This window comes from Zalophus californianus, chromosome 9 (genome assembly GCF_009762305.2).
Source record: "Zalophus californianus isolate mZalCal1 chromosome 9, mZalCal1.pri.v2, whole genome shotgun sequence".
NCBI lineage: Eukaryota > Metazoa > Chordata > Mammalia > Carnivora > Otariidae > Zalophus > Zalophus californianus.
Window position 1 is genome coordinate 84,642,166 of NC_045603.1, and position 26,640 is coordinate 84,668,805.

The following is a 26,640-nucleotide window of genomic DNA, read 5'->3' on the forward strand; positions in this document are numbered from 1 at the left end:
AGAAAGAAGAAAAGAAAGAAAGAAAGAAAGAAAGAAAGAAAGAAAGAAAGAAAGAAAGAAAGAAAGAAAGAAAGAAAGGAAGGAAGGAAGGAAGGAAGGAAGGAAGGAAGGAAGGAAGGAAAGAAGAAAGAAAGAAAAAGAAAGAAAGAAAGAAGAGAAAAGGAAAAGAAAGGAAAGGAAAGGAAAGGAAAAACAAGACAAGACCAGCATTTTGGGGTAACTTATTATAGAAGCAAAGCACTCTACCCTTTGCAGGAGGTTTATCATGGCACATAAGTACTATTCCCAAAGGCCCGCAGGTAGGAAAAGTGCAGACAGAGTAATTGTATATTAATATGTTTACATTCTTTATCCTATCATTTTTATTAACTTGTTTATTACCTATGATATATGCTTTCCTTTAGAGGGCATCTTGTCCATCTTGACCCCTGAAACAGTACTTGTCACATATGTCTCAAATATTTTTGGAAGAAATAATCTGTTTTGATGGTTCTTTGACTTTTGCATTCAGCATTATAACCAAATTTCAGGGAACTATTTAGTTTTATCTGTAAATGAATTTGTTTAGCATTTACTGACTCTTTTATCCATACCACCAGGCAATTCTCCAGTTCTCAACAGATGCTGACCAGGTAGCCTGCAAAGTAACTCATTCCTGACACTATCTACCTAGAAATAGCATCAGATCCCACAGGTTAAGGGCTCAGTCTCACAAGACTGCCCTCCCCTGCCTACTTCAGATGCCAATCGCAAGTCACCTGTGCTTCCGACTGACTGGCTATAAATCAGAGGTTCCCATGACTCCATCCTCGGAGTGGATTAACTTTGCTAGAGTGGCTCACAGAACTCAGAGAAACACTTACTTACAAGATTATCCATTTATTATAAAGGATATTGTAAAGGATATAGACGAACAGCCAGATGAAGAGGTCCATAGGGTGAGATCGGGAAGGACCCAAAGCACAGGAGTTTCTGTCCCGATGGAACTGAGGTGCACTGCCCTCTCAGCATGTTTGCCAACCCAGAACCTAATCAAATCTTGTTCAAGAGTGTTTTTTAGAGCTTTAGTCTCCAATCTCCATCCCAGAGGTTGGTGGGTGAGCTGAAAGTTCTATCTCTCTGATCACCTCGTCTTTTTGGAGACCAGCCCCATCCTGAGGCTCCCTAGGGACCTCTCACTAAATCACCTCATTAGCATAAACTCAGGAATGCTGGAAAGGGCTTGCTATGAATAGAAGATACTCCTACCATTTAGGAAGTTACAAGGATTTTAGGAGTTCTGTGCTGGGAACCAGATGAAGACCCAATCTATTTCTTATCATACCACGATGCCTATGTTGCCATAACTCCCCCCTTTCTTGGATTCCTAATTTTGTTCATTTTTCAATGAGTCCAGGCATAGCTTCCAAACGATTTCTTAAAGAATGGGATGGTATGGGGCACAGGGAAGGAAAAAGTTTTCTTCAACCCTCTTAGGGTCCCTGGCTAGGTCTGAAAAGTTAGAGGCAGATTAACAGGAGAAAAGCATGCAAATTTTACTAAATGTTTTACACATACATGAGAGCCTTCACAAAAGAATGAAGACCAGAAGAAGTAACCAGAGCAGGAACCTTTTATACCTTTTAGCCAAAGAACCAATGAATTTGTGAAGAATTTGACAAGACAAAGAGGTTTGAGCTAGGGGTAGTAAGTGGGGAAGAAGTAACTAGGAAGATAAAGGTTAGCTTAACAGAGTTGTTGAACCAGATTTCTTGGCCCAAATTCCCTGGCTCTAGTGATAAGAATGTCTCCCTCCTGGCACAGAGAAGGTACCTTTCATGTAGGCGATTTAGGTCTTTTGGGAAGAAGAGCAAGGATGGAGGGAGGTCCAAGTGACCTTCCTATTTTTGCTGTTATGTCAAACTTCTTGATATTCAGTATGTCAAGTTGCCATTATTTTGGGGTAGCATGTCCTGAACCCCATCAGGGGAGTATATTGTCTGAATCACTGCATGTATAAAATTGTTTTTCACACTTTGTACTTCAAAAATAAGTTGCTTGGGCATACAATTCTCAAAAATATTTGAGACTGGCACTATGTACTGTCCTGGTGTTAGAGTTGCATACTGGAGAACTCACTTGGATCAATCAGATTAGTAACTGATTGTGGAGGGAGTGAAGATGAGAGTAGAGGGAAGAAATAGAGACCTCTTCTTATATTTTTCTGTCCCCCTTCCTCTCCACCCGACACACAGTAATAGGGATAGCAAGAAGGGGGGAAAATAGGGAGATGCTTAGAAGTCTACAGGACATATAGATTGTGTTGGAAAGTAGATGAGAAAGAGGTCTTTCTAGGGTGCTTCTTGAGTCCTGCTTCAAACTTGGGTTCAAGTTGAATGCAATGCTTTTGAGATTATCCACCAAACTCTTCCTTAGCATCTGAGTTTCAATGTGTAACTGGACTGTATCTTCCGGGTCCTTCAAAGTCCCCAGGAACAGGTCACTATAATCCTGGAAAGTTTGAGGTTTTTCAATTCCTCTAGACACACCCCTTTCTTAGTGGCTTGTCTCTGAATTTTTATTGTATCTTAAGCAAATCTCTATTACCACCTATCGCATTGTATTCTAATTAAAAGTATTTGCCTACTTGTTTCTTTTGAACTGGGAGCATGGGCAGGGCGGCGGGGGGGGGGGGGGGTGGAAATAGTGTTATATTCAGCTTTGTACCTTCAATGCCTGGCACAAAAATGAAATGAAAGCAGCAATTATAGGATTAATGACCATTTACATAAAAACAAACACAAAAAACTTCCTTTTCACATCCAAGGTGTTTATTCTTCCTGAAAGCATTTTAATTAAAACAAACACACAGCACAATGAAGCTGAGTCTTCAGGATGCCTCCCACTGCTGAATCATTCATTGGCCAACACCTTATTGTAGGAGGCACTGGGCTGGGTGTTAAAAACACACAGGTGAATGATACCTTTCAGCCTTGGAGTTGCTCAGAGACTGACAGAGAAAACGAATGCATCTTACCCCATTATCTTTCCTTGAGGGGAAAGCCTGCCCTTTGAGAGCATACAGATTTGTAGAGGAACTTCAAAAGGCAGGCACTAGGCCTCATTGATCTTGTCAGACAACTAGTAGAAAATCAATGGGTATTTCCTGAATTAAGGTGGGGGGGGAGTCATTGTGGTACCAAATGAACTTTATAAACAAGATGGTGAAAATTGAAAGTTCAGTTTTATTTTTCAAAACATTCAGAAGCACCAGTACTATTCCAAGGTAACATGCCACCAACATCTCGGCGAAGAACAGTGGTCCTCTAAAGCTGACCTGGAATGCAAAATAAAATTTATTTCTATTTGGACTAAATATATCCAAAGGACAGCATGAGAGTCCAAAACAGTCAAAGCTGGGCAAGTTTTAGAAATAACGGGGCCTCTGTGTCGAAGTCTGTAAGCGGAGACAGGCTGTAGAGCTGAGACACCCTTTGCCTTCAGAAGGTGACCTCCTCTTGTGTGGAGGGAGAGAGCGTGTGCACACTTGAGCCCTTGTCCTTGAAGGGGATTGAGCGAGCCGAGGGGAGGGGTAGGCAGTGATCGGGTTTCCAATCACAATAGAGGAAGCTAAGAGGCTGCGGAGTGGGTGGGCCCCGCCTCCTCCTCTCTCCTTGCAGATCCTGCGCCCGAGGAGACACACGCAGCTAACATTGTCTTCTTCGCGCGACTCTCCCCGCGGGTTCTCTCTGGTAGGTTTCAGCCCAGGCCCCTGAATCCGGGTTCGTGGGCACCCGGGGGCAACGTGTAGGGGAGTCCTTGCGTAGCAACACTGGGGAAAGGACCAAGAAGGACTTCTGCTTTCTGGGGCCTTTAGCCCCGAGCATCCGGACTCGGGCCTTGACTCACTCCCAGGGTTTGGGGAGGCAGGCCGTGTCCTCTTCTGGGGGAACCGAAGGCGGAGCGAAGGGGCTGCCACTGCGCCCCAGGCCTTGTCCTCCCCGCCACGGAGCTTGCCTCCAGCCTGTGCTGTATCAGGGGGGAGACTTGTATTTGCAGCTAAACCCGGGGTTTTGCATGTCCTTGATGGGTTTATGGCGGCCGCATCACCTCAGCCCCCCCCTCCCCCCCATGCCTGCTGGCGGGACCCTGGACACGTGCTTGAGGAATTGAGGAACTAGGGGCGGGAGAGGAAACCGAGTACCGTGTGAGTGCTGGCAGGACTCGAGCCTGGGTGTTGGAATCTACTTCCAGGGTAATGGACAAGTGCCCCTGCTTTTGCGGGGATGCGGGTAACGGATGATCTGCAGGTTTGGCCTTGCACTCCAGTTTTGCCCGGATACAGCCCTGTTCTTTTCTGGCCTCTTTTCTTGATGCTTCAGGTGCCTTGTTTACTTGGCCAGCCTTCGGTATTGAGAGTAAGGAAGGTCTGGAATTTTCCCTAGAGACCTTCTCCCGGGAGAGCTACGGTGGCTGCCCTCCCTTGTGACCGGCTGCTCTCGCCTCGGGCAGCCTGCTGAGAATGGTGGCCTGTGGGCGGCGAGCGACCCCAGCAGCAATTAGGGCCTGGGGAGAGGGGGCCGCGGAGAGCCGGAGAGCTGACACTTGGTTAGTGGAGGAATCAGATGGCAAAACCTGGCTTTTTACAAGGTGAAAATCGGGGGGGTAGTCTGCAAAGAGGGTTTTTGTTCCGGAACTTAAGGCCCTGGTTCATTGGCTCATTTCTAACGATTTACATCCGCAGGGAGGCGGGGGAATCTCTCTCCCTTCCCCCAGGCGGGGGCGCTGGGCCTGAGGGGGATGGAAAGGACGAAGAATCGGAGATTTTGACCCTGTTTTCCAGTCTTTTCCCCTGCAGCCAACACTCGGATCGAGGCACAGTCCTGCATATATAATAGAAAACATTTTTTCCTAATTTCTTATAACTCTATTAAGGAAAAAAAAATTTTAAGCTCTTTCCTCCATCAAGATCTGAAAGAAAATATGTACCGGCTTGAGCCTCTAACTGTGGTTTCTGAAGGTTCCAAAATTACTTTAGAAGGTCTGTCTGAACGACTAATGTGTATATAGCGACCATTTCTGGATTTTTGTTTTCCACTGCTTATTGGATTCTGTCTATAAGGATCTTAAACCAGCTAACGAAAATAGACTTAATGGAGAAAAAATATGCAGTTTGTATCTCTGCGGTCTTCTGATTCTGCTCAGAATGCAGGATGTGTGTGAATTTCTTTGTCGGGCCATTTGTGGAGGCTGTTGCACCAGGCTGCCCATTTTTTTCTTTAGCATGTGAGAAGACTGCAGATGTACTCTGCAAAGTCATCTCTAAATTTAGTTCCTACAGTTGGGGGGGGGCAGTATTTTTTGGTGGAAAAATAGCTATAGAACAAAATAGTTGTTACATAGTTGTGTCTAAATTCAAGTACTTTATTCCAATTTGGAGCCTTCCAAACTCTTACTTAACATATACAGTTACTAAACTAGTAAACTTCTGTTACTTAGTCCATTGCAAATGAGAAACAAAAAGACTAGAAAGCAGGGCACAGTTTGAAATAGGTATAAAAAGTAAAGGGAAAACTAAAATAATAATGGGTGACAATTATAAGTGATACTTAAATAGGAAGACAGGGCTTAATTATGACCTGTACCCTCTCTGTTTAAGGCAGGACAGTCTATTTTGTGTACAAAATTGCCATGGAATTATGAAGGTTCTTTCATAATTCAGTAACTCTTGCCATTTTAGTTATCGAGAAAATGTACCTGATTATCTGATGGCACAGATAAATTTCGTGTTAGTATATGGAATGTTTTCCAACAGGTTTTCTTTTCTTCCTTTTTTTTTTTTTTTTTAATGGCTGGAAAGAAGCTGATTCAAAGGTTGATATTCCTCTAATGTGACTCCCTGAAAGGAAAATGTATTAAGTGCATGCCCACCTTCCAGTTAGCTTCCAGGGTACACTAAATGGAATCTAGAGTAATATTTCTGAAGATTTTGCATCAACATTCATCACCATTTTCATGTCACCGTATTTATGAAGTATGCATTATATGTCCAGTACACTGTAACCGGTTTTAAGTAAGACTTAAAGTAGAAGAACCAGTCCCTATCTTCAAAGAGTGATAATCATTAGTAGTAGAAATTATATTCATAACTGGCTATTAACTCTTTTAAACTGAGCTTAAATATGGGTTAGTACAGGGCTCTAATTTAGTTTGCATAGTTACATATAAGTTCTTTATGAAGGGAATGGGAAAAAGTGGGCTAATCTACATGTAAATATTCATGTCTTTTGGCCAGTAAATGAAGAGCCACAAGACAAAATTGTTAAAATTTGTTAAATACTACACAGAATCCTAGGCTGAAGAGAAGAACCCAAATTCTAATGGCTTCGTGGAAGTTTTTGTTTAAATTAAATTCTCCATTAAGTGGGTTACCTGGTTCTTTAAAATATATTTTGTGCTGGAGAATATCATTAGGCTCATTTTCAACTGTGCTGTCATTCAAAATTGCAACAGTAACATTTTATGGATTATTCTCTTTGGGTTTTATATGTGGGTGTTTGTATAAGGTTTTGATTCTTTTCTTGCAGGGCACAATGGCAACTCTTAAGGAAAAACTGATTGCACCAGTTGCAGAAGAAGAGGCAACCATCCCAAACAATAAGATCACTGTAGTGGGTGTTGGACAAGTTGGTATGGCGTGTGCCATCAGCATTCTGGGAAAGGTACATTTCAAGAACACCAGACATGATAATTCCAGTTTATGTATACAATCTCTTTAGGCACACCGGGATTTTATTGTATCTTTAAAAGATTTTTTTTTCCTGAACAAGTTTATTTTTTTAAAGATTTTATTTATTTATTAGAGAGAGAGCATGCGCGCATGTGCACGCATGAGAGTAAGAGAGAGAGCACACAAGTAGTGGGGAGGGGCAGAGGGAGAGCGAGAAGTGGACTGCCTGTTGAGCAGGAAGCTTTATTCGGGACTCGATCCCGGGACCCTGAGATCATGACCTGAGCGGAAGGCACCTAACTGACTGAGCCAACCCAGGTGCCCCGTTTCCTGAACAATAATTTTAAATAAGTTATAGACATCATGACACTTCACCTTTAAGTACATGAGCAGGTATTTACGAGAACACTCTCCCTATATGACCACAATAGAATTACTACACTTGGGGAAGTTAACATTGATATAATACTAATATCTAATATACAGTACCTAGAGTTAAAATTCTCCCACCTGTTTTATAGTTTCTTATATCTGTTTCCACCCCAATCCAGAATCATATCTTTTATATACTTGTCATGTCTCTTTCATTCTTCTTTAATCTGGAGCTGTTACTCAGCTTTCTTTGTCTCTCACGTCATCGACATTTTTGTAGGGTGCAAGTCAGTTATGTAGAATGTCCCTCAATTTATGTTGGTCTGATGTTTCCTTGTGATTAGTTTCAGGTTAAATGTTGGGGTGGGGTTATGACTAGGCGATGGCATCACAGTAGAGGCACATGATGTTCAACTTTTTCTTATTCCAGGTAGTGCCCAAGACGCCCTGGGTTGAAGTGATGAGTGCAGAATTTCCCCACTGCAAAGTTCCCTTTACCCTCTATAGTTAATAAATAATCTGCACAAGGGCTCTGCGAGGTTGTGGAAATGACCTAAGTCCTTCAGAGTCCATTTCCTAATCAGACATAAATTCTCGCATAATCAGCGCAGTTCTCAGCATCGGGAGATTTGACATTGATGTCATGCTGCTAGCACCTTCCACTCCTGCAGACTTTTTTTCTGTATACCTCCACAGACTTCCGGCTTGCCTTCTGTTTATACCCCATGTAGGTCAGGCCATCAGTTTTTTTAGTCTCCAAGGACTTTTGAGGAAAGAGGCCCTTTATTATTTACCTCACTGAATTGATTCCTTGATCTTTTGAGAGGCTGCCTTAAATGTGGGAACCCTGCCCCCCTAAAAAAATTGCTGCTTTGCCTTCAGTAGAGGACACTGTCCCTTTGTGCCATATCCGAAGGCTGCCTGAATAAATGCCTCGCCAGATATGTTTCTGTTTGCAAAGCTTAAATTATCAAGCAAATTTTAAGTCTTTACTGAGAAAAAGCTATCAGAGAAATCAACTAAAATACGTAGTACACACCAATGAAGCTTTTAGTCTTGCATTTTTTTTCTAGCTCGTATTGACTAGGTGCTTATTTATAATAGCTGTTTCCCAAATCACAGGGAATTCAAGTAATCACTTCATGCCAATGAAAACGAAAAATACTCCTGCTTAACATTTCTTTTAAAACATTTATTGAATGTATACCACGGTGGAAGTGTTTTAATAAAAGCCTTCATTTTAACAACAGCCTCAGAATGGGAAGTGCTCATATCCTGTTTTCAGATGAGGTGGCTGAGGTATGAAGAGATTAAGCAGACTGCCCACAGTCATACAGCCACAGTAGTAGAGCTGTATTTTGTTTTTAAATTTTTTTTAAGTAAATTTTACCCCCAATGAGGGGCTCAAACTCTCAACCCCAAGATCAACGTTGCATGCTCTACCTCCTGAGCCAGTGAGGTGCCCCTGTAAAGCTGTATTTTGAACCCAGGCTCTGGACTCTTAACTATACTGGCTCCAGTGTCTTTTTATTCCAAACTAGTATCTAGGCAGTTAAAAAATATCAAGGTATTAGTGAAATACTAGCTAAAGATAGTTCTTTCCTCCTGCTAATCTCAAAATTCAGACATTTCAGGAAAGTACATCTAATTTATCATGACTCTAAGGAGTACCTCTGGTTTTCATTGTTAACTTAAAATCGTCTTCGGTAAATAAACTTGCGGCTGCACTCGTGTTATGTAATACTTTGGCCCAATTCAGGTGCTTGAGAGAACAGACCCTGCTGCTAACACAGTAGGAATCTTCCAATTTAGATGCCATGAGGGAATGACTGCTTTGCTCAAAGACTATTGTACTAATTAAAAATGTTTAAATCTTATTTTAATGGGTGAAGATTAAAGTGCTTCAAAATTGTTTTTAATGTTTGGGGATTATAAACCCTATTAGTTTCATAGAGGAAGGAAAATAACAGTGCTCTACTCTGTTGGGTATTTACGTATTACTGCATTTACTCCTTTCCAAAAACTGGTGGGGTATTGTCGTCTGTATATTACTGTTGGAAAGAAACAGACTAGAAAGGTTAAGCCACTGGGTAAAGATCACATAGAGCTACTAAGTTCCTGATCCAGTCTTTGAGTCCATCATGGACTGGTATGCTTTAGAGGGAGTACACATTGCTTTCTCCCCAGGAAGTGAGCCAAGCTGGGGCATCAGAGAGAGAGGTTGAGGAGGCCCACACCTTTCCCAGGCCGGAGAAGGCAACCGAGGCCCCCTATACAATGTCCCATCACTAGAAAAACTCAATTACCTTTTGCTTCTCTTGCTCACTCTCCCCAGCCTCATTGCCTTCAGATGAACTGTCGTAAGCTTCGATAAAAACTCTAGCTCCTGTCCTTAAACTTTCCAGTAGTTTCATGGGACACATAGACTGTATGTGTACATCAAAATCTGAGACGTCACAGACGCCTCCTGCCTGTGTCAGAGCAAGGCGGTGCAGTGTGCAACTCCAGGGGGCGCCACTCACATAGTACCAGCAGCACCTTTACCGTCTCTGACTTTATCGTTTACCATCTGCCCTCCTCCAAAATACCTAGCTCATGTCTGCTTAAAACCCTTTTCCTTAACATTTTTCTTTCACCTGGAACGTTCTACCCTAGACTGTCAGAGCTGACTTCTTCCTTTTTCGTATCATGGCTTTGGAGGCGGACAGTCGCTGACCGTCCAAGTAAACTTCCTTCCTGGGAACTTTAACGTCACCCTGCCTTATGGTCTTTGTAGCACTGCCGCTGTCAAAAATCATCTTAAATGGTTCGCTTAATTCCTATTCCCTTTCTGGGACATTCCATGAGAGAAGGGACTTTGCCAAATTTGTTAATGACTATGTTCCTAATTAGTAGAATAATGTCTGGTGCATTTAGTAATAAGTGTATGTTAATAAATAAATGCTTCTGCTATTCCTAATAATCACTTATTTTTTGTCAGGTTTTGATGATAGCTTTTCCTTTCTCGTGGCTTCTATTGCCAGGTATGACTCCTGCCCTGCTACCCGTCACAGGCTCTGCATTTTGGCTGTGAAGAGGGGGCTCTGATGTTATCATAAACCATTGGCCTCTGTGTCCTGCTGCCTTTGAGTCTCTGTCCTCACTCAGGTCAACTAGTCACATTCTTGTGGTAGAGGCACAGCCTAAGAAGGCTCTTCAGAGCAGTGTAATTACAAACCAACTGTGAAGTAGTTTTAGCCGTGCAGGCCTTGGCTTAAAAGTAGGATGTAATTAAAATTTCGTCTTTGTATAAGAATTGACAGATTAATAAAATGGACTGTAGCCCAGAAAAAGGCCCAAACAGTATTTAATAATATGATAGAAGTGGCATTCTGCACATCAAAGGTGCTTATCTGTTTAGTTCATTATTTGGAAAGAGTTACACATTTTCCTCCCACAAAATTTCATGCAGATGAAACACTTGGATATAAAAATGCAATGATCCAATGCTAAGGCATTGGTGGTAGTAATTTATTGGCTAAGAGGGTCAGGAGGCAAATAGGGCCACCTCTGGTCCACGTAGGACTTCAGATTAAAAGATATTTTTGTTGTATGTTAAACAAGTGGTCAGGTTCAACAGTGATGTTTTTGCCTTCTACCTGACCTTAAGCCTTGCTGTTTCAAACTACTTTGAGTATGTTTACAGGGTAAGTGGATTCACAGGCTTTACAATACAGGTATTCAATACAATCAGGTATATATACAATACAGGTATATATAAACACCTGCTTTTTGAAAGCTCATGTTCCGCCACTTTGCTTTTACTGAAGCCCCCGATAAGTAGCTATTTCGCTAGCCAAAAGAAATCCCAAGAGGATTTTCCCTTTTACCTCAAAAGGGTAAAAAGCAAAACGCAGCCAGAGTTTATTTTGTTATGGAGGCAGCACACACCCCAAGCAGTGGGAGGGGCCCCACCAGACTCCTTCCCCAGGAGGTAACCGCACATGCTCAGCATCTCAGCATGAGGCTGCAGGAGCTTTGACCTGCGTAAGCATCTGTGCTTTACCTCAGTTTATTTTGTGCATCTGTTAGCAAGCTGTGTCTTAAGGTATCAGAAAAGCCTAAGAGAGGGGCACCTGGGTGGTTCAGTCAGTTAAGCGTCTGCCTTTGGCTCAGGTCACGATTCCAGGATCCTGGAATCGAGCCCCACATCGGGCTTGCTGCTCAGCAGGAAGCCTGCTTCTCCCTCTCCTACTCCCGCTGCTTGTGCACTCTCTCTGTCAAATAAATAAATAAAATCTTAAGAAAAAAGTCAATTTGCTTTCCTATGGTATCAGGAGTGAACATGTGGAATTTGAAATTAAAAACATAATACTATTTGAAAAAAGAAAGAAAAGCCTAAGAGAGGTTATTGGGATCTGAGAATTTTCAAAAATTTCCCATATAAATTAATGGTAATTGCTGCTTCTGCTTTATGCCATTGCTGTTTGCAAAAGGTTTGATAGGAACATTCTACTTTAGGATAGCGGGGGAAACCTGTGTAGGAATACCAAAGGAGATTTATTTCAGTCAAACAACAGTGCTGACACTTAGTCATACATCTTCTGTGTTACCTGCCTCCACACTTGGAGGATATTCAGTTGTGCAGATGCAGCTAAATTCAGTGCTACAATTAATTTTTTCAAGTGTTGGATCTCTTCCTTCCTTGCCAGCTGAGGATGCACTTGTCAGCCAATTCTCCACACCCACTGGCTGAAACAAAAGACGGGATCTCAGATCCTGTGACATCCTTTTCCACTTAAGCCCAAAATTGTTTTGCTGTGCTGACTTTAGCAGCACACATGTTTTATGACTAAAATAAAAGTGATATTCCTAGTGCTCAGTACCTTGACAGAATGTGATGGCTATTGTTAAGTTATAGTGTACTAATCTAGGGTTTATTTTTTATAAAGATTTTATTTATTTATTTGACAGCAGGAGAGAGAGCACAAGCAGGGGGAGCAGCAGAGGGAGAGGGAGAAGCAGGCTCCCCACTGAGCAGGGAGCCCGATGTGGGGCTCGATCCCAGGACCCAAAGATGATGATCTGGGCTGAGGGCAGATGCTTGACCGACTGAGCCACCCAGGCGCCCCTAACCTAGGGTTTAAAAAACACAAATAAGGTTTGTGTGATCTTGTCAGAGGCTGCAGAGGAACAATACCATTTAAAAAGTATCAAAACATGTTTTTAAATTAAACTTATAGAAGTTAATGCCAGTATTTGATATGTGTGGAAATGAGGAAACAGTTGCTAAGTAATCCCCAACTCACAAAATGGTCATTGCAGAAGTTTGCAAGTAAATCTGTTGCTTGGAAGTGAGAGCACATTTGGAGGCTTGAGTCTCAGAAACTCACAGGCAAGCCTATTATAACTCACTTCTTGAGACTAGCAAGCCACTGGGGGATTCAAGGTCTGGACAGTGCTCATCTCTTGGCTCCCACAGGGAACGGGATCTGCTTTGGCTGGCAAACTAAAGTAGGTCAGGTTTTCTTACCGGCTTCTCCCTCTGCTGGTCCGTGCCTTTGAGATCCATCCTGTTACACCCTAGCTACTCTACCATTTCCTTCAAAGTGCCTCTGAACCTAATTACCTACCCTTTTCCTATCAACAAGCCTCTCCTATATAGCTGATCACACTATCCTTAGAGGAGGTATCCTCATTTTTAAGTGGGCTTCAGTATTGATATATCCTATTTAGCTAATTATTTTGCTAATAACCCTAAAAACAGTAAAGGCAAGGCCTCTAGTGAAATTTCAGTGAGAGGGATAACTACTTTTTATAAATTTTGCAAAATAATGTGTTTCTGTAAGATAACGGAATTTCAAAGCTGAAAGATTGTTTGGATGCGTCTAGACTGACAACCTATCCCCCCTCCCTTATTTTTACAAGAAAAGTTCAAATACTTGCTAAAGAGAGTACTGTATATGACTGTAAAGGCTTTGTTTTCTCCCACTCTTCATGTAGAGATATAGAGAACATACAAAAATAAGACATGTTACATACAAAACATTTTATAGGATATGTTAAATTATGACTCTAGATCAAGATTAAATAGTACATTTGTTGATTTAGACCTTTATTTTGAATGAGTGGCAGAGGATGACAACTGCAATAGAAAACAAGAGTGCTCAGAGACTTGGGTGGATCACAGGAAAATCTGCTAGTCCTGGACCCCACCATCCATAGGATACCCCTTCTTTTCCCCCATCAAGACATGCAAGTTGGCTCAATCCAACCTGAGGCATTCAGGCTTCAGATCCCACTATTTGCTCAATCTATTGATGGTTTAAACCAAATCTGCCCTCTGAAAAACCCTCCAAACTGGAGGTGATTTCAGGGATGGACACTGCCCAAGGTGGATTCTGGGTCTGGGTGAGTCCACCACCCCTCATTCATGGGAAGACTTATGTATATCCTGAGACCACTATTGAACTGTGGGTTTCATGAAGAATCTTTGTCTACATACTCTTAAAGTGATTTGTATCATGATCATTGAATCCTAGTTGAGTACTAGAAGGTGAAATTTAGAAAAATAGTGTGTTAAATACTAATAGTTCATTCAAGACTTTCTTATGCAGTTTAAAGAGCCCATCTAACTCCATGGTAAAATTCTCAAGGTTTTTAACACTTGGTGCTTAGCCATTTTAAAAGGGTCTCTGTTTAGGGGGCATCTGGGTGGCTCAATCCCAACTCAGGTCTCATCTCAGGTCCTGATCTCAGAGTCATGAGTTTAAGCCCTGTGTTTAAGTACATACATACATACATACATACATACATACATACATAAAGGGTCTCTGTGTTGGGTTGTGAGCTGAGGTGTGCTAGAGTGGCTTAGGGTACTAACCCCCGTTCTTGTATTTCTAGTCTCTGGCTGATGAACTTGCCCTTGTGGATGTTTTAGAAGATAAACTCAAAGGAGAAATGATGGATCTGCAACATGGGAGCTTATTTCTTCAAACACCTAAAATTGTGGCAGATAAAGGTAGTTACATTTCATGCCCAGAGTGATCTAATAGTAGATGCCCTTGCTCTGATATAAAATTAGTCTTCCATCCTGGTGAATCTAATATTGACAGTTTTTCTTTCCTTCTCCCTCCAATTCATCCTTGAGGACAAACGCAAATATTACCTCCATGTAAACTTCCCATGTGACTTCCACACATTTGACACATAATACTTTAGGAAATTGCATTATAATGTTTGTTTACATGTGTCTGAGAACAGGAATGTTTTAGACTCCAAAAAATATTTGTACAAAGTAATTTGAGTGCAATAAAGAAGCTAAATAAAATTCATACTCTAGCTGTCTGTGTTCTGGATGAGCACATTTATGCAGTGATACTACCATCATAGCAGGTAATCTATGTCTAAAGATAGAAATGTGGACCTCAAAATAATTTCTCCTCCTGCTACTGGCTGTTATTCATTGAATTATTAGCATTCTGGGTACTAGGAAATTTTTGAATCTCACATTTTACCTCATTTCACAGCAAACCTATGAGAGGTAGGTTTTCCCCATGGTATGGGGAGGAAACTAATAAAAGGTACAAATAACTATCAAAAGTCCCTTGCAATACAGTTTATTATGTGACTCATCCATAGCTGTTGCATCTGATGATCACATCAGGTCATAATATCTATATTTTGGGAAGTGACACACTTCCTTGAGGAAAAAATATTCTCCAGAGAAACTCAACTGCTAAAAGTGAATAGGCTTCCTTACAATACTGAGTATTAGAAATTAGAAATCCGTTTCCAGCCAAGAATAAACACTTCTTTGCCTTCCTTCCCCTTCATAGATTGGATTAACATAAGCCCAAAAGTGTCCTTAAGTCCTTTTTTTTGTTGGAGGGGTCCCTGCTGGACTTTGGACTCACTGTGTTTTATCAAATTACTAGCAATCGAATATTCTAAAGTCAATAGCATTTTGAATTTCTTAGCCAGAAAGGGCCCTCTTTATTTCCTTGGTCCATTCTTTGAGCTAGTTTCATGGTTGGATTAGTTCTGTGTAACTCAAAAAGGAAGAAGCCATTTCTCTTGAGAAGAGCGTTATACTTCAAAGCCTTATAATTATAATAATGGAATTCTTGCATACGTAATTCTTACATAAGTAGTTCTTGTATATAATACTTTCATAAGTTCTAGAAGCTTATGGATGTTTAGGTTTTTGGAGCATATCATAGATAATATATATATATTTTTTATTATTATGTTATGTTAATCACCATACATTACATCATTAGTTTTTGATGTAGTGTTCCATGATTCATTATTTGCATATAACACCCAGTGCTCCATGAAGAACGTGCCCTCTTTAATACCCATCACCAGGTTAACCCATCCCCTGCACCCCTCTCCCCTCTAGAACCCTCAGTTTGTTTCTCAGAGTCCATTGTCTCTCATGGTTCATCTCCCCCTCCAATTTACTCCCCTTCATTCTTCCCCTCCTGCTATCTTCTTTTTTTTTCTTTTTAACATATAATGTATTTTGTTTCAGAAGTACAGATCTGTGATTCAACAGTCTTGCACAATTCACAGCGCTCACCATAGCACATACCCTCCCCAATGTCTATCACCCAGCCACCCCATCCCTCCCACCCCCACCACTCCAGCAACCCTCAGTTTGTTTCCTGAGATTAAGAATTCCTCATATCAGTGAGATCGTATGATACATGTCTTTCCCTGATTGATTTATTTCACTCAGCATAATACCCTCCAGTTCCATCCACATCTTTGCAAATGGCAAGATCTCATTCCTTTTGATGGCTGCATAATATTCCATTGTATATATATACCACATCTTCTTTATCCATTCATCTGTCGATGGACATCTTGGCTCTTTCCATAGTTTGACTATTGTGGACATTGCTGTTATAAACACTGGGGTGCACGTACCCTTTTGGATCCCTACGTTTGTATCTTTGGGGTAAATACTCAGTAGTGCAATTGCTGGATTTTATGGTAGCTCTGTTTTCAACGATAGATAATATATTTTGATGAAGAGTTGTATTAAAGTACCTGTTTCTGCCCCCCTCCTTCAAGATTACTCTGTGACTGCCAATTCTAAGATTGTGGTGGTGACTGCAGGAGTCCGCCAGCAGGAAGGAGAGAGCCGGCTCAATCTGGTGCAGAGGAATGTTAATGTCTTCAAATTCATTATTCCGCAGATAGTCAAGTACAGTCCTGATTGTATCATAATTGTGGTTTCCAACCCAGGTATTGTATTAACAAGAATTGTTTTAAGGTTCGCTCCTATGAGGTTAAATGTTTAGGGTATCTGTTTTATTTTGTTGTTTGGCTTTTAAAGATTCTGTTCTAGGATTTACTAGCAGAAGCAATTCTCGTATCTTCTGTTATTGGCCACAAAAGAGTGGTGTTTGCAAAACAAATGGCAGAGTCCTGGGCCGAATGTTTAAAAATGTGAGAAGAGTTATATATAAAACAGTTGCAACTGTTTGTTTCATCAGTTTGTTGTAGAGCCTAGAAGCTTTTTAAATTTTCTAGGAAGATTATCCTGGAATGTGTAATGAAACATTTAAATGTAGCTTCAATTTGTAAGAAACATTTTAGCATTTTTGATCTTCTGTTGGCCAAAAAGTGTATTCTAGGGGTTGAATATGAGAGTAGTCTAAAAGCCATTAATCAGTCCAATTTGGAAGATAGAAATAGACTATTGATGGACAAATAACATGCTAATGCCAAATGTTAGAACTTAAAAGTTGCTTTTTTGCTAAATCAGCATTTGCAGAATAAACATTAAAGCTTCTGGTTAGAAAGAGTTGCATTATTTAACCAAAATGTCAGACTTCACTCTCTATTTCACACTTCTTTGTCTATAATTTGCCACTAAACAGACTATTGGTGAGCATAGTAGATACATTGATAAAGTGGTAAAACTGACGGTCTCTGACACTTCACATAGAGAAAGATTGTGAATCAGAACCAGGGGGATCCTTATAGTTTATAGAATATTGAGAATTGAGAGCCAGCAAGGACAGATTATTTTAGTATTATTCTCTGCAATCCTGGATTGGGGGTTACTAAATAGCTCAGTCTTGTATATAAAACTTATTGTAAATACAGAGTGGCAAATAGATTTGGAGCAAGAGTGACAAATAACTGGCCTATAGGAAGTTGCTGCATCCCGTGCCTGAGACAGACAGACATTAGCTCATTATACAACTTTCCAGGTGTAGCTTCAAAGTCTCAACTCCCCAGGGAGTCACGCCCACTGAATCAAAGTTGCCAAGGAAGAGGTTTATAATAGCCAGTCCAAAAGGACCTTAAAATACCTTAACCAGTGTCTATATATGTGTGGAGGTGGAGACTGCGAGATTAACATCTTGCCTTCCTTGTGTGCACATTTTCTCCTTTTGATGGCTTAGCCTATAGGTGCTGTGATTCTGTCTAGCCCAGCAGGTTTTACTCTTTGAAGTCTCAGGGCGTGCCACACCAGAATAAAGGTTCTATCATAGAGGTCCTTTCATTAAATACTACAAAATGTAAGTCCCTTGTATTACCACAGTTGCTTACTGAATAGTATGTTGTGCCTAGGAAAATTTTATAGTAGTATGCCTTAGTAATTTAGTAACCCAGGGCTTTTGGGTTATGATGATAGTCATTACCGTCATGGAACATTACAGTCAGAAGGAATTTATGCGACCAGGGGTTCTCTTACCTCCATAATCTCTGAACTGTGTAAAGTCAGAGTATTCACATCTTAATGGCTACATCTCAGACTGGAAAAGTTGGGGAGGAGGAAGCTAGGGCACCTGCTAATTGACACAGCAGGTGAAATCAGTTTTGATTTACTTACATATATTATTTCTAAACGTTTTAGTGGATATTCTCACATATGTTACCTGGAAACTAAGTGGACTACCCAAGCACCGTGTAATTGGAAGTGGGTGTAATCTGGATTCTGCTAGATTTCGCTATCTCATGGCTGAAAAACTTGGCATTCATCCCAGCAGCTGCCATGGATGGATTTTGGGAGAACATGGCGATTCAAGTGGTAAGGAAAAAAAACCATAATATTCTAATGGGTACTTATAGTATTATTCTTGTCATTCTGAATTTTTTTCATTTTACATTATTTTCACATACTTCACATTACAAATAAGCAATTTGGGGGAGAATACTTTGATAGTGACTAGGTAAATATGTATATAGTCCCCACCAATTTTTTGCCTACTAAGTTTAGTATCCATTGATAATTCTTGATTAAGTAAATTATTACTATGTTAGTTGTCAGACACAATATTCAGTCATTTCTTCTGTATTTATTGTATTCCATTATAAAAGAAAGCGTTCCCTTCCTCATTTATGTATTCATTTATATCAATGTGCACTCAGATTTTTATTTTATTCCACAAATGTTCTTTTACCGTCTTTGTAATGCAGAAATTGTCCCAGCTTTGGCAAGTAACAAGCTCTTCAAACTGGCTCCTGTGTCTTTTTGACATGTCCCAGCATTTCTTGAGCCCTGGTCTCTGGGACAATAAAGTGTGCCATATTGGTGTTATCCGTCCCATTTCCCTGCACTAGAGCATCTCTTTCTCCAATGAGCCCTGTTTCTTTCTAAGGGGAATGGTGTTTAGAAACCAAGATCTGGACATAGGTGTGCTCATGCTCCTGGTATATCTCTGCTTCTAGGTCTTTCCAGGGAACATAGGTATTATATCCATCATGTTTATTGAAGTGGGAATAAATTGGGTAGCAAAAGGTTTCACATAACCAGTATCTACTATTCTGTAGTGTAAAACAAATCTTGCTTTAAATGAACTCTGATTTGGGGGCACCTGGCTGGCTCAGATGGTACGGCATCTATCTGACTCTTAATCTCAGGATTTTGAGTTAAAGCCCCATATTGGACCATGGAGCCTATTTAAAAAAAAAAAAAGATAAAATAAATGAAATCTGATTTTTAATATATGTGCTGCCGAAGCGAGCACAGAAATCTGATTTTTAATAAAACATTAATAACTATCAATCATTTAAGTAGTAAGGGACCATTTGGAAAATATCTCAAATATTTTCTTTAGGAATTTAAATAGAATTGTTGGACATAAATTAATCATTGTAAAAAGACCAACATTGAAGTTATATTGCACTTCTATTTCTTTTATAATACTTTGTTTTAAAACAGTTAAGGGGCGCCTGGTAGGTCAGTTGATTAATCATCCGATTCTTGATTTTCGGCTCAGGTCATGATCTCAGGGATCATTATGGGATGGAGCCCCGTGTCGGGCTCTGTGCTCAGCAGGGAGTCTGCTTCTCCCTCTCTGCTCCACCCCCCTACTCTCTCTCTCTCACATAAATTAATAAAATCTTTAAAAAAAAAAAGAAACAGTTAAAACACCATTTATTTAAGTTAATGTCTCTCTTTTCATTTAAGTTAATTTTTCTGTTCCATGGTGCACCTGGCTGGCTCAGTAAGAAGAGCATGCACCTCTTGATCTTGTGGTCATGAGTTCAAGCCCCATGTTGGGTGTAGAGATTACTAAAAAAAAAAATAAACTTTAAAGAAATTTTTAAAAAATAAATTAATATTTCTCTTCCAAACAATTTATGAACAATTCTGATTGTATCTTATAACTCTTAAGCCTATTTGTTAAACGAAAATACATTGAATAGGCTAATGGTGTAAAACTGTAATTATCCAGAACACTTTAATAATAGCGATAATTTTTATTTTACTAAATTCATATCTGCCCTATATGCAAGGAGCTGTTTTTTTTCCCCTAAAAGGTTTAGGTGTAAATATTCTTTTGATTTTAATGAGAGTGTGTAATATGATTTTAGTAAAGAGTTTGCTGTTGTATAAGACTTTGGTCTTACAACTATTGCATCTGTGCTATTTTATAGAATAATGTGAATTTTTTTTCAGGCATATTGTGTCACATCATTCAAGAGTTCCTAATATCCAAGGATTTGTTTGAATTTATGTCCTATATAAAAAACTCAATGTCTAGTGTGCAGCAAAAGTTCAGTCAATGCTAGTTATTACAATGGTACAGTTATTAGAACCACAGATTTGGAGGTGATATTACATGTCCTCTAGTTTAAGGCTTGCATTATAATCAAGAAAAAAATGAGGCAAAGCAGGCATAGTGGCTAGTGGCTTGTTAAAGATCCTTGAGCTAATTAGTGGCACAACTACAACTAGAATCGTGTCTTCTGACTCCTATCCAGTCTTCTATTCACTCATCACTGTGTCATTTTTTTCCAAAACACTGTTTTTCCTATTTCCACATTGACTTGTATTGTGTACATGAAATAAAAGAGAATGAAACCGAGCTCAACCCTGGCATGATTATGTAGATTTCATAGTTTTATCAAAAGCCATGAGAGTACTGTAGTTTTCTCAACAGTTAGCCTGAATTCTCAAAAGTTGTGGACTTAGAAGAGAGTCTTATTTGGCCATGGGCAGCTTTGCCCTTCATAGCCGGTTTTAGCCATACTAGGCTTTACCCCATGCTTTTGCTCCTATTTGCTGAGTTTACAATGCTCTTCTCTAAAGGTCCATACTTTACAAAAGCCATACTTATATGTCAAGGTCCAATTCAAATGCCTATTTTTTTGTAGCCCTTCCTGATACCCCTTTGCCCCTAATTTAAGTAAATTCTTAATTTGGGTTTTATTATGCTTTCTCCATATCTCTGTAGTAGTTCATCCCATTGCTTTAGTGTCCTTTGCCTGTTTTTTCCAGTAAATTCTGAACTCATCCACAGCACAGAACATGTCCTTATTCATTTTTGTATACCTGCATCTTCAATACATACTTTTGGCTGGGTTAGAAGGTATTAAGAATAAGTAAGGGTGTTTGGATGCATCAAGCCCTCCAAAAGACATAGTCGGTGTTAGAGAACACCTTTGCTGTGTCTCTGGAGGCATTCTTGGAAGGAAATATTCAATCCAGCTAAGACCAGAAAAATTCACTGTAGTTACTACATGGGGTTTGTTTCGAGAGGTAGACTGGACTTGGGGAATGAAAAGAGATAACTGGAGTATATTTGGGCCTTACCCTAGAATTTTTTTCTTTATTTTATATTATTATGATTTTTTTAACCTCACTCCAGAAGAAAGGGCTTTATATAAGAAAAATGAGGAGTGAAGTGAAAAATTTCTCAAATCAAAAGTTTAAGATAGTCCAGAACTAGAAGCCCTTGTGATTTCACAAACCTAGCGGGAGGCAAAGAATTTGATATTCTCTGTGTGACACAACAATTTGATTGGGCACCAAAATGGTTGAAAGGTAAAATGTCAGCGGTGTGGCTGTTTGAAAGCACGTGTCAGCCTTTGGGGGAAAGTAGACTAGGTCAGTTGTCTTCGGAGCAGCTCCAGTGCGTACTCAGTAACTTGCCTCAAGGAGGTGAAATCTGAACTAACAGAATAAAAGATTCTTTAAAATCATGTCAGAAATACATGACACGTTTATCCTTTTTCTCCAGTGGCTGTGTGGAGTGGAGTGAATGTGGCAGGCGTTTCTCTTCAGGAACTGAATCCAGAAATGGGAACAGACAACGACAGTGAAAATTGGAAGGAAGTGCATAAGATGGTTGTGGAAAGGTAAGTGGAAGGGGGCTTAAGATGATTAGTTTTATCTAGATAATATTGTCAACAATTTCCATGACTGCTTGCTCAGGTAAGCTCTTAATATAGTAAACATGCGGGGCGCCTGGGTGGCTCAGTCCGGTAAGCATCTGCCTGCAGCTCAGGTCATAACCTCAGGGTCCTGGGATCGAGCCCCACATCAGGCTCCTCGCTCAGTGGGGAGTCTGCGTCTCCCTCTCCATTTGCCTCTCCCTGAGCTCATGCTCTCGCTTGTTCTCTTTCACTCTCAAATAAATAAATAAATAAATAAAATATTTTAAAAACTATGTAGTAAACATGCAGCTGTTCTCTTCTGAAGCAAACAAGACTAACTTTATTGGTCAAAGCTACCATATAAGTCCCCGATAGGGAAAGCAAATGTTTTTCTGGAAAAGTCCTATTGTATAGGGAACAGGACCAAAACATGGAATTAACAAGTGAGAAAGGCTTTCACATTGGCTCTTACTGATAAATAAGGTTGACTTGCCTAGAACCTGGACACTTTTAGTCTCATAATTGCCTAAAATGAGTACTTGCGGATTGATTGCTAAAAGTGTTAAAGCTGTGCTGTATATACCTTTCCACACCCAACTAAAGATGTTGCCCTCTTTTTTTTTCCTTTTCACTCTTTTTCACTTTTTCCTGTGACCTTCATGCTTATAAAATAAGGTGTCGTGGAATAGAGTAAAGAATATGGGCTTGAATTCAAATCATGACACTGGCACTTACAGAAGCCAATTAACTTTTAAGTTGAATCTCAGTCATGTGATAATAGAATTATTGTAAAAATTGAGTGAAAACACAGACACAATGCTGGTGAGCATTCCATAAACATCAGCTATTATTTGCAGAGAATTGTTCTAAGACTTTCTCAAACATGGAATTGTTTTGCTTAGTTTAAATGTAATGGTTTTTTTGTTGTTGTTGTTTTCCTGGAATTTGACCTGTGCATGGAGGAAAAGATTGTTTAAAAATGTGAAAGGGTCCTTAGCATTTCATTAATTAATCCCTTTATTTTACAAATGAGAAAACTGGGACTCACTCAGGTAATGCAACGTGCCCAGGGTCTTCTAGCCAGTGATTGCATTAAATCCCAATTTCCTAAATTCTCATTTTGGTTACTCCTGCTGCCTCTTAAGGACCAGGGCCTTTGTGGGTTTCAAGGCATAAAATTTGTGTTCAGAAAATTGACATGCAAGGTACCGTCTTCACTCTGCTGTTAGGTTAGTTGGTCATTGTATTTTAGGTGACAGTAGTAAATGGGACCTCAAAATCAAGGTATATTTTGTCCTTAAAATGTGAAGATCCTTCTTTTTTCATTGCTTCCTGATTTCATTAATAACTTTGGAAATACTCATGTTAATGAATTTGAAGATTGGTTGGAAAAAAGTATGTTTTTACCACTGACTTTATAAATATTCATGCATATAATAAGCTATTTTGTTTTAAGATTTGTTTATTTATTTTAGAGAGAGAGTGAGCATGGGGAGGGGCAGAGGGAGAGAGAGAAACTCCAGCAGACTTGCTGAGCTCGGAGCCCAGCGCAGGTCTTGATCTCAAGACCCTGAGATCGTGACCAGAGCTGAAACCAAGAGTCGGATGCTTAACCTACTGCACCACCCAGGGGCCCCTCAATAATCTATTTAAATTTATCACAGCATTCATATAGAGCCTACTGGGTAGTGTTTCCAATTCTAAATGTTTTACATATATGTTAACTCATTTAACAAGCTTATAAAATAGATACCATTGCTATCCTCATTTTACAAAAGGACACTGAGATAAGAAAGGCTTACTGAACAGCACACAGTTTAACAAGATAGTATAAGTCAAACCCGAAGAGTTTAGTTTCAGTAACTATTGAGTCTGATTTCAATGATCTCTTTTATGATTTTTTTCTTTCCTTAGTGCCTACGAAGTCATCAAGCTAAAAGGATATACCAACTGGGCTATTGGATTAAGTGTGGCTGATCTCATTGAATCCATGTTGAAAAATCTATCCAGGATTCATCCAGTGTCAACAATGGTGAAGGTAAGGTAAACTGTTACAAATATAATTTCTAGTATTCTATTCTTTGAATAGATTTAAAGGACAAGAGGGTCTCAGCCTACTTTTTTCTGAATCTCAAAGTTTTGTGGAAACTTCTCTCTTTTCTCCCTTGTATTCTGTGGCAAATTAAATATTAACTCTTGAGTCTTTTTTGACACATTTTCAAAATATACATTTGATTAAGCCTAATAGTTTTATTTCAAGTTGGGATATTATTCTATAGATTGTCTTTGATGCAGTACTTGATACCTTAGTAAATTTAGTTCAGTTTAAAAGCTATGAAATAGGGGCACCTGGGTGGCTCAGTCAGTTAAGTGTCTGCCTTCAGCTCGGGTTATGATCTTGGAATCCTGCGATCGAGCCCCAGTCAGGCTCCCCTCTCACGTGTGTGCTCTCTCTCAAATAAATAAAATCTTTAAAAGAAAAAGCTATGATAATTACGTAGAAATTCATTATTTTCAATAAAATTAAGATTGTATTAAAACATTGTATAAGATAACTGATTTTCCATTAAGTCAATGTCACGGGTGAAAATGTAAGGGGAAAATGCAGATTAAAAGAAACATGCAAAAGAGAAAGATATAGAAGTATTTGATAAAGTGTGATGTCAGGTGTTCTTGTTTTTGTTTTTTTAAATACTATAGCAAAATTTTAAAAAGTAAGTATGGCAAAAATTGGATAACTGCTCAGTCTTGGAGTGCATCTTTGGAATTTGTTTATCTCTGCTTTCGTGTATGTGCAAAAATTTTGGAATTAAAAGTTGAAAAAATACGGTGCCTGGCTGGCTCAGGAGGTAGAACATGTGACTCTTGATCTCAGGGTCATGAGCTCGAGCCCCACTTTGGGTGTAGAGATTACTAAAAATAAATACACTTTTTAAGAAAGTTTGGGGTCACCTGGGTGGCTCAGTCAGTTAAGCATCTGCCTTCGGCCCAGGTCATGATCCCAGGGTCCTGGGATCGAGCCCTGCATTGGGTTCCCTGCTCAGCGGGAAGCCTGTTTCTCCCTCTGCCTGACCCTCCCCCTGCTGTGATCTCTCTCTCTCTGAAAAATAAATAAATTAAATCTTAAAAAAAAAGAGTATAACTTAAAAAAATAAATAAAAAATAAAAAAGGTTTGAAAAATATATTAAAGTAACTTGTTTAATATAATTAAATAATCCAATTAGTTGTATGGTTAAATTGACCCTGTGAATAAATTAATTGCTTTATAGAAACTGGTAAAGTGTTTTGGAAATTATATTTTTTTTTTTAAGCAACTCTTGGATGTTCCAGAAATCTTGCCTTTGAGTGGCTTCCAACTACTTATTCCAGACTAGTTGGACGGCTACCCCTGAAATTCCTGCTAAACTAAAGAATTTTTAAAAATTTAGGATTTCATGAGAAGCAGCCCATTAAGAAACACATTGTAGTACAATTTAATTTGAAAACTTAGATAGTAAATTTTATTAAAGTATATCCAGGGAGAAATGTGTCAATAAGTTCAATAAAAAACTCACTACTCTTAAAAATTTCCACCCTGGGTGGTGCAGTAAGTTAAGCATCCAACTCTTGGTTTCAGCTCTGGTCATGATCTCAGATCATTCTTACCATGATTTCATTTCTTTCTCTCTCTTTTTTAAGAGCAGTTATCCAATTTTTGCCATACTTACTTTTTAAAATTTTATACATAGAATTTGCATATTTATGTATAAAATCAAATTCAGAATGTAAGTATTTGGAAAATATGGGCCTGTATGTGTTGAAAATTAAAGAATGAGTTTGTGCTTACTATATATCCTACATGTCTTTCTGTTTAAACATGTGATCTGTGATCATTCTTACTATGATTTCATTTCTTTCTCTTTTTTTTAAGATTTATTTATTTATTTATGAGAGAGCAAGTGAGCACAAGCAGAGGGAGTGGCAGAGGGAGAAGCAGGCTCCCCGCTGAGCAGGGAGCCCGATGTGGGGCTCAATCCCAGGACCCCCTGGGATCATGACCTGAGCTAAAGGCAGACACTTAACTGACCGAGCCACCCAGATGCCCCTGTGATTTCATTTCTTAATCTAATTGTTTGTCTTGTTCTGTCAGGGGATGTATGGCATTGAGAACGAAGTCTTCCTGAGCCTTCCATGTATCCTGAACGCTCGGGGCTTAACCAGTGTGATCAACCAGAAGCTGAAGGATGATGAGGTTGCCCAGCTCAAGAAAAGTGCAGATACCTTGTGGGACATCCAGAAAGACCTAAAAGATCTGTGACTTCTGGCTTCTAGGCTGTAGAAATTTAAAACTATGATGTGATTAACTGTGAGCCTTTAGTTTTTCATCCATATACATGGATCACAGTTTGCTTTTATCTTCCTAAATAGGTAAATCTGGGCTCACAAAATCAAAGCCCATGCTTGGTTTAATGCTTGCAATATGAGCCCTTGAACAAATAAAATTAACTATTGCAGTGTGCTTCTATTTCCGGGACTCCTTCTTTAGTGGACTTCTCAAAGATTTCAGTCAATATTTCAAATAATTCTCCCCCCTCATAAAATGCCCTAAATTCTGTCTATATTCCATTTTCTATATTCGTCTGTCCAAACAGCACAAACATTCTTTGTCACAGTATATGCCATGATTTTACTATTGTCCGGAGAATATGATTACCCTTTTATTTTTAAAGATGTAATTTTTTAGAGCAATTTTAGGTTTACAACACAATTGAGAGGAAGGTGCAGTGATTTCCCATACACCACTTGCCCCACACCTGATGGTTTCAATGTCATTCACCAGATGGTACATTTGTTACAATCCATGAGACAACATTATCACCCAAAGTCCATAGTTTATGTCAGGGTTCACTCTTGGTGATGTATATTCCATGGCTTTGAACAAATGTAGCATCACATATTTCCACCATTCTAA

General features: G+C 39.5%; 1 protein-coding gene across 1 annotated transcript; it reads left to right on the plus strand.

Annotated features, from left to right (window-relative positions):
• The first annotated feature begins 3,575 nt into the window (after positions 1 to 3,575).
• Positions 3,576 to 26,193, plus strand: LDHB (lactate dehydrogenase B). The gene is made up of 8 exons (XM_027594944.2): positions 3,576 to 3,731; positions 6,567 to 6,701; positions 13,964 to 14,081; positions 16,142 to 16,315; positions 17,940 to 18,113; positions 21,553 to 21,670; positions 23,603 to 23,726; positions 25,819 to 26,193. Exons 2-8 carry the CDS (start codon positions 6,573 to 6,575, stop codon positions 25,984 to 25,986), a joined length of 1,005 nt encoding a protein of 334 aa, XP_027450745.1. The 5' UTR covers positions 3,576 to 3,731; positions 6,567 to 6,572; the 3' UTR covers positions 25,987 to 26,193.
• The last annotated feature ends 447 nt before the right edge of the window (positions 26,194 to 26,640 follow it).

What these genes read in the sequence shown, in the direction of transcription:
- LDHB (XM_027594944.2), top strand. Translation starts at nt 6,573, where the DNA reads ATGGCAACTCTTAAGGAAAAACTGATTGCACCAGTTGCAGAAGAAGAG. An exon ending in CCATCAGCATTCTGGGAAAG is followed by an intron (nt 6,702 to 13,963) that starts GTACATTTCAAG and finishes TTGTATTTCTAG; the next exon opens with TCTCTGGCTGATGAACTTGC. An exon ending in CATAAGATGGTTGTGGAAAG is followed by an intron (nt 21,671 to 23,602) that starts GTAAGTGGAAGG and finishes TTCTTTCCTTAG; the next exon opens with TGCCTACGAAGTCATCAAGC.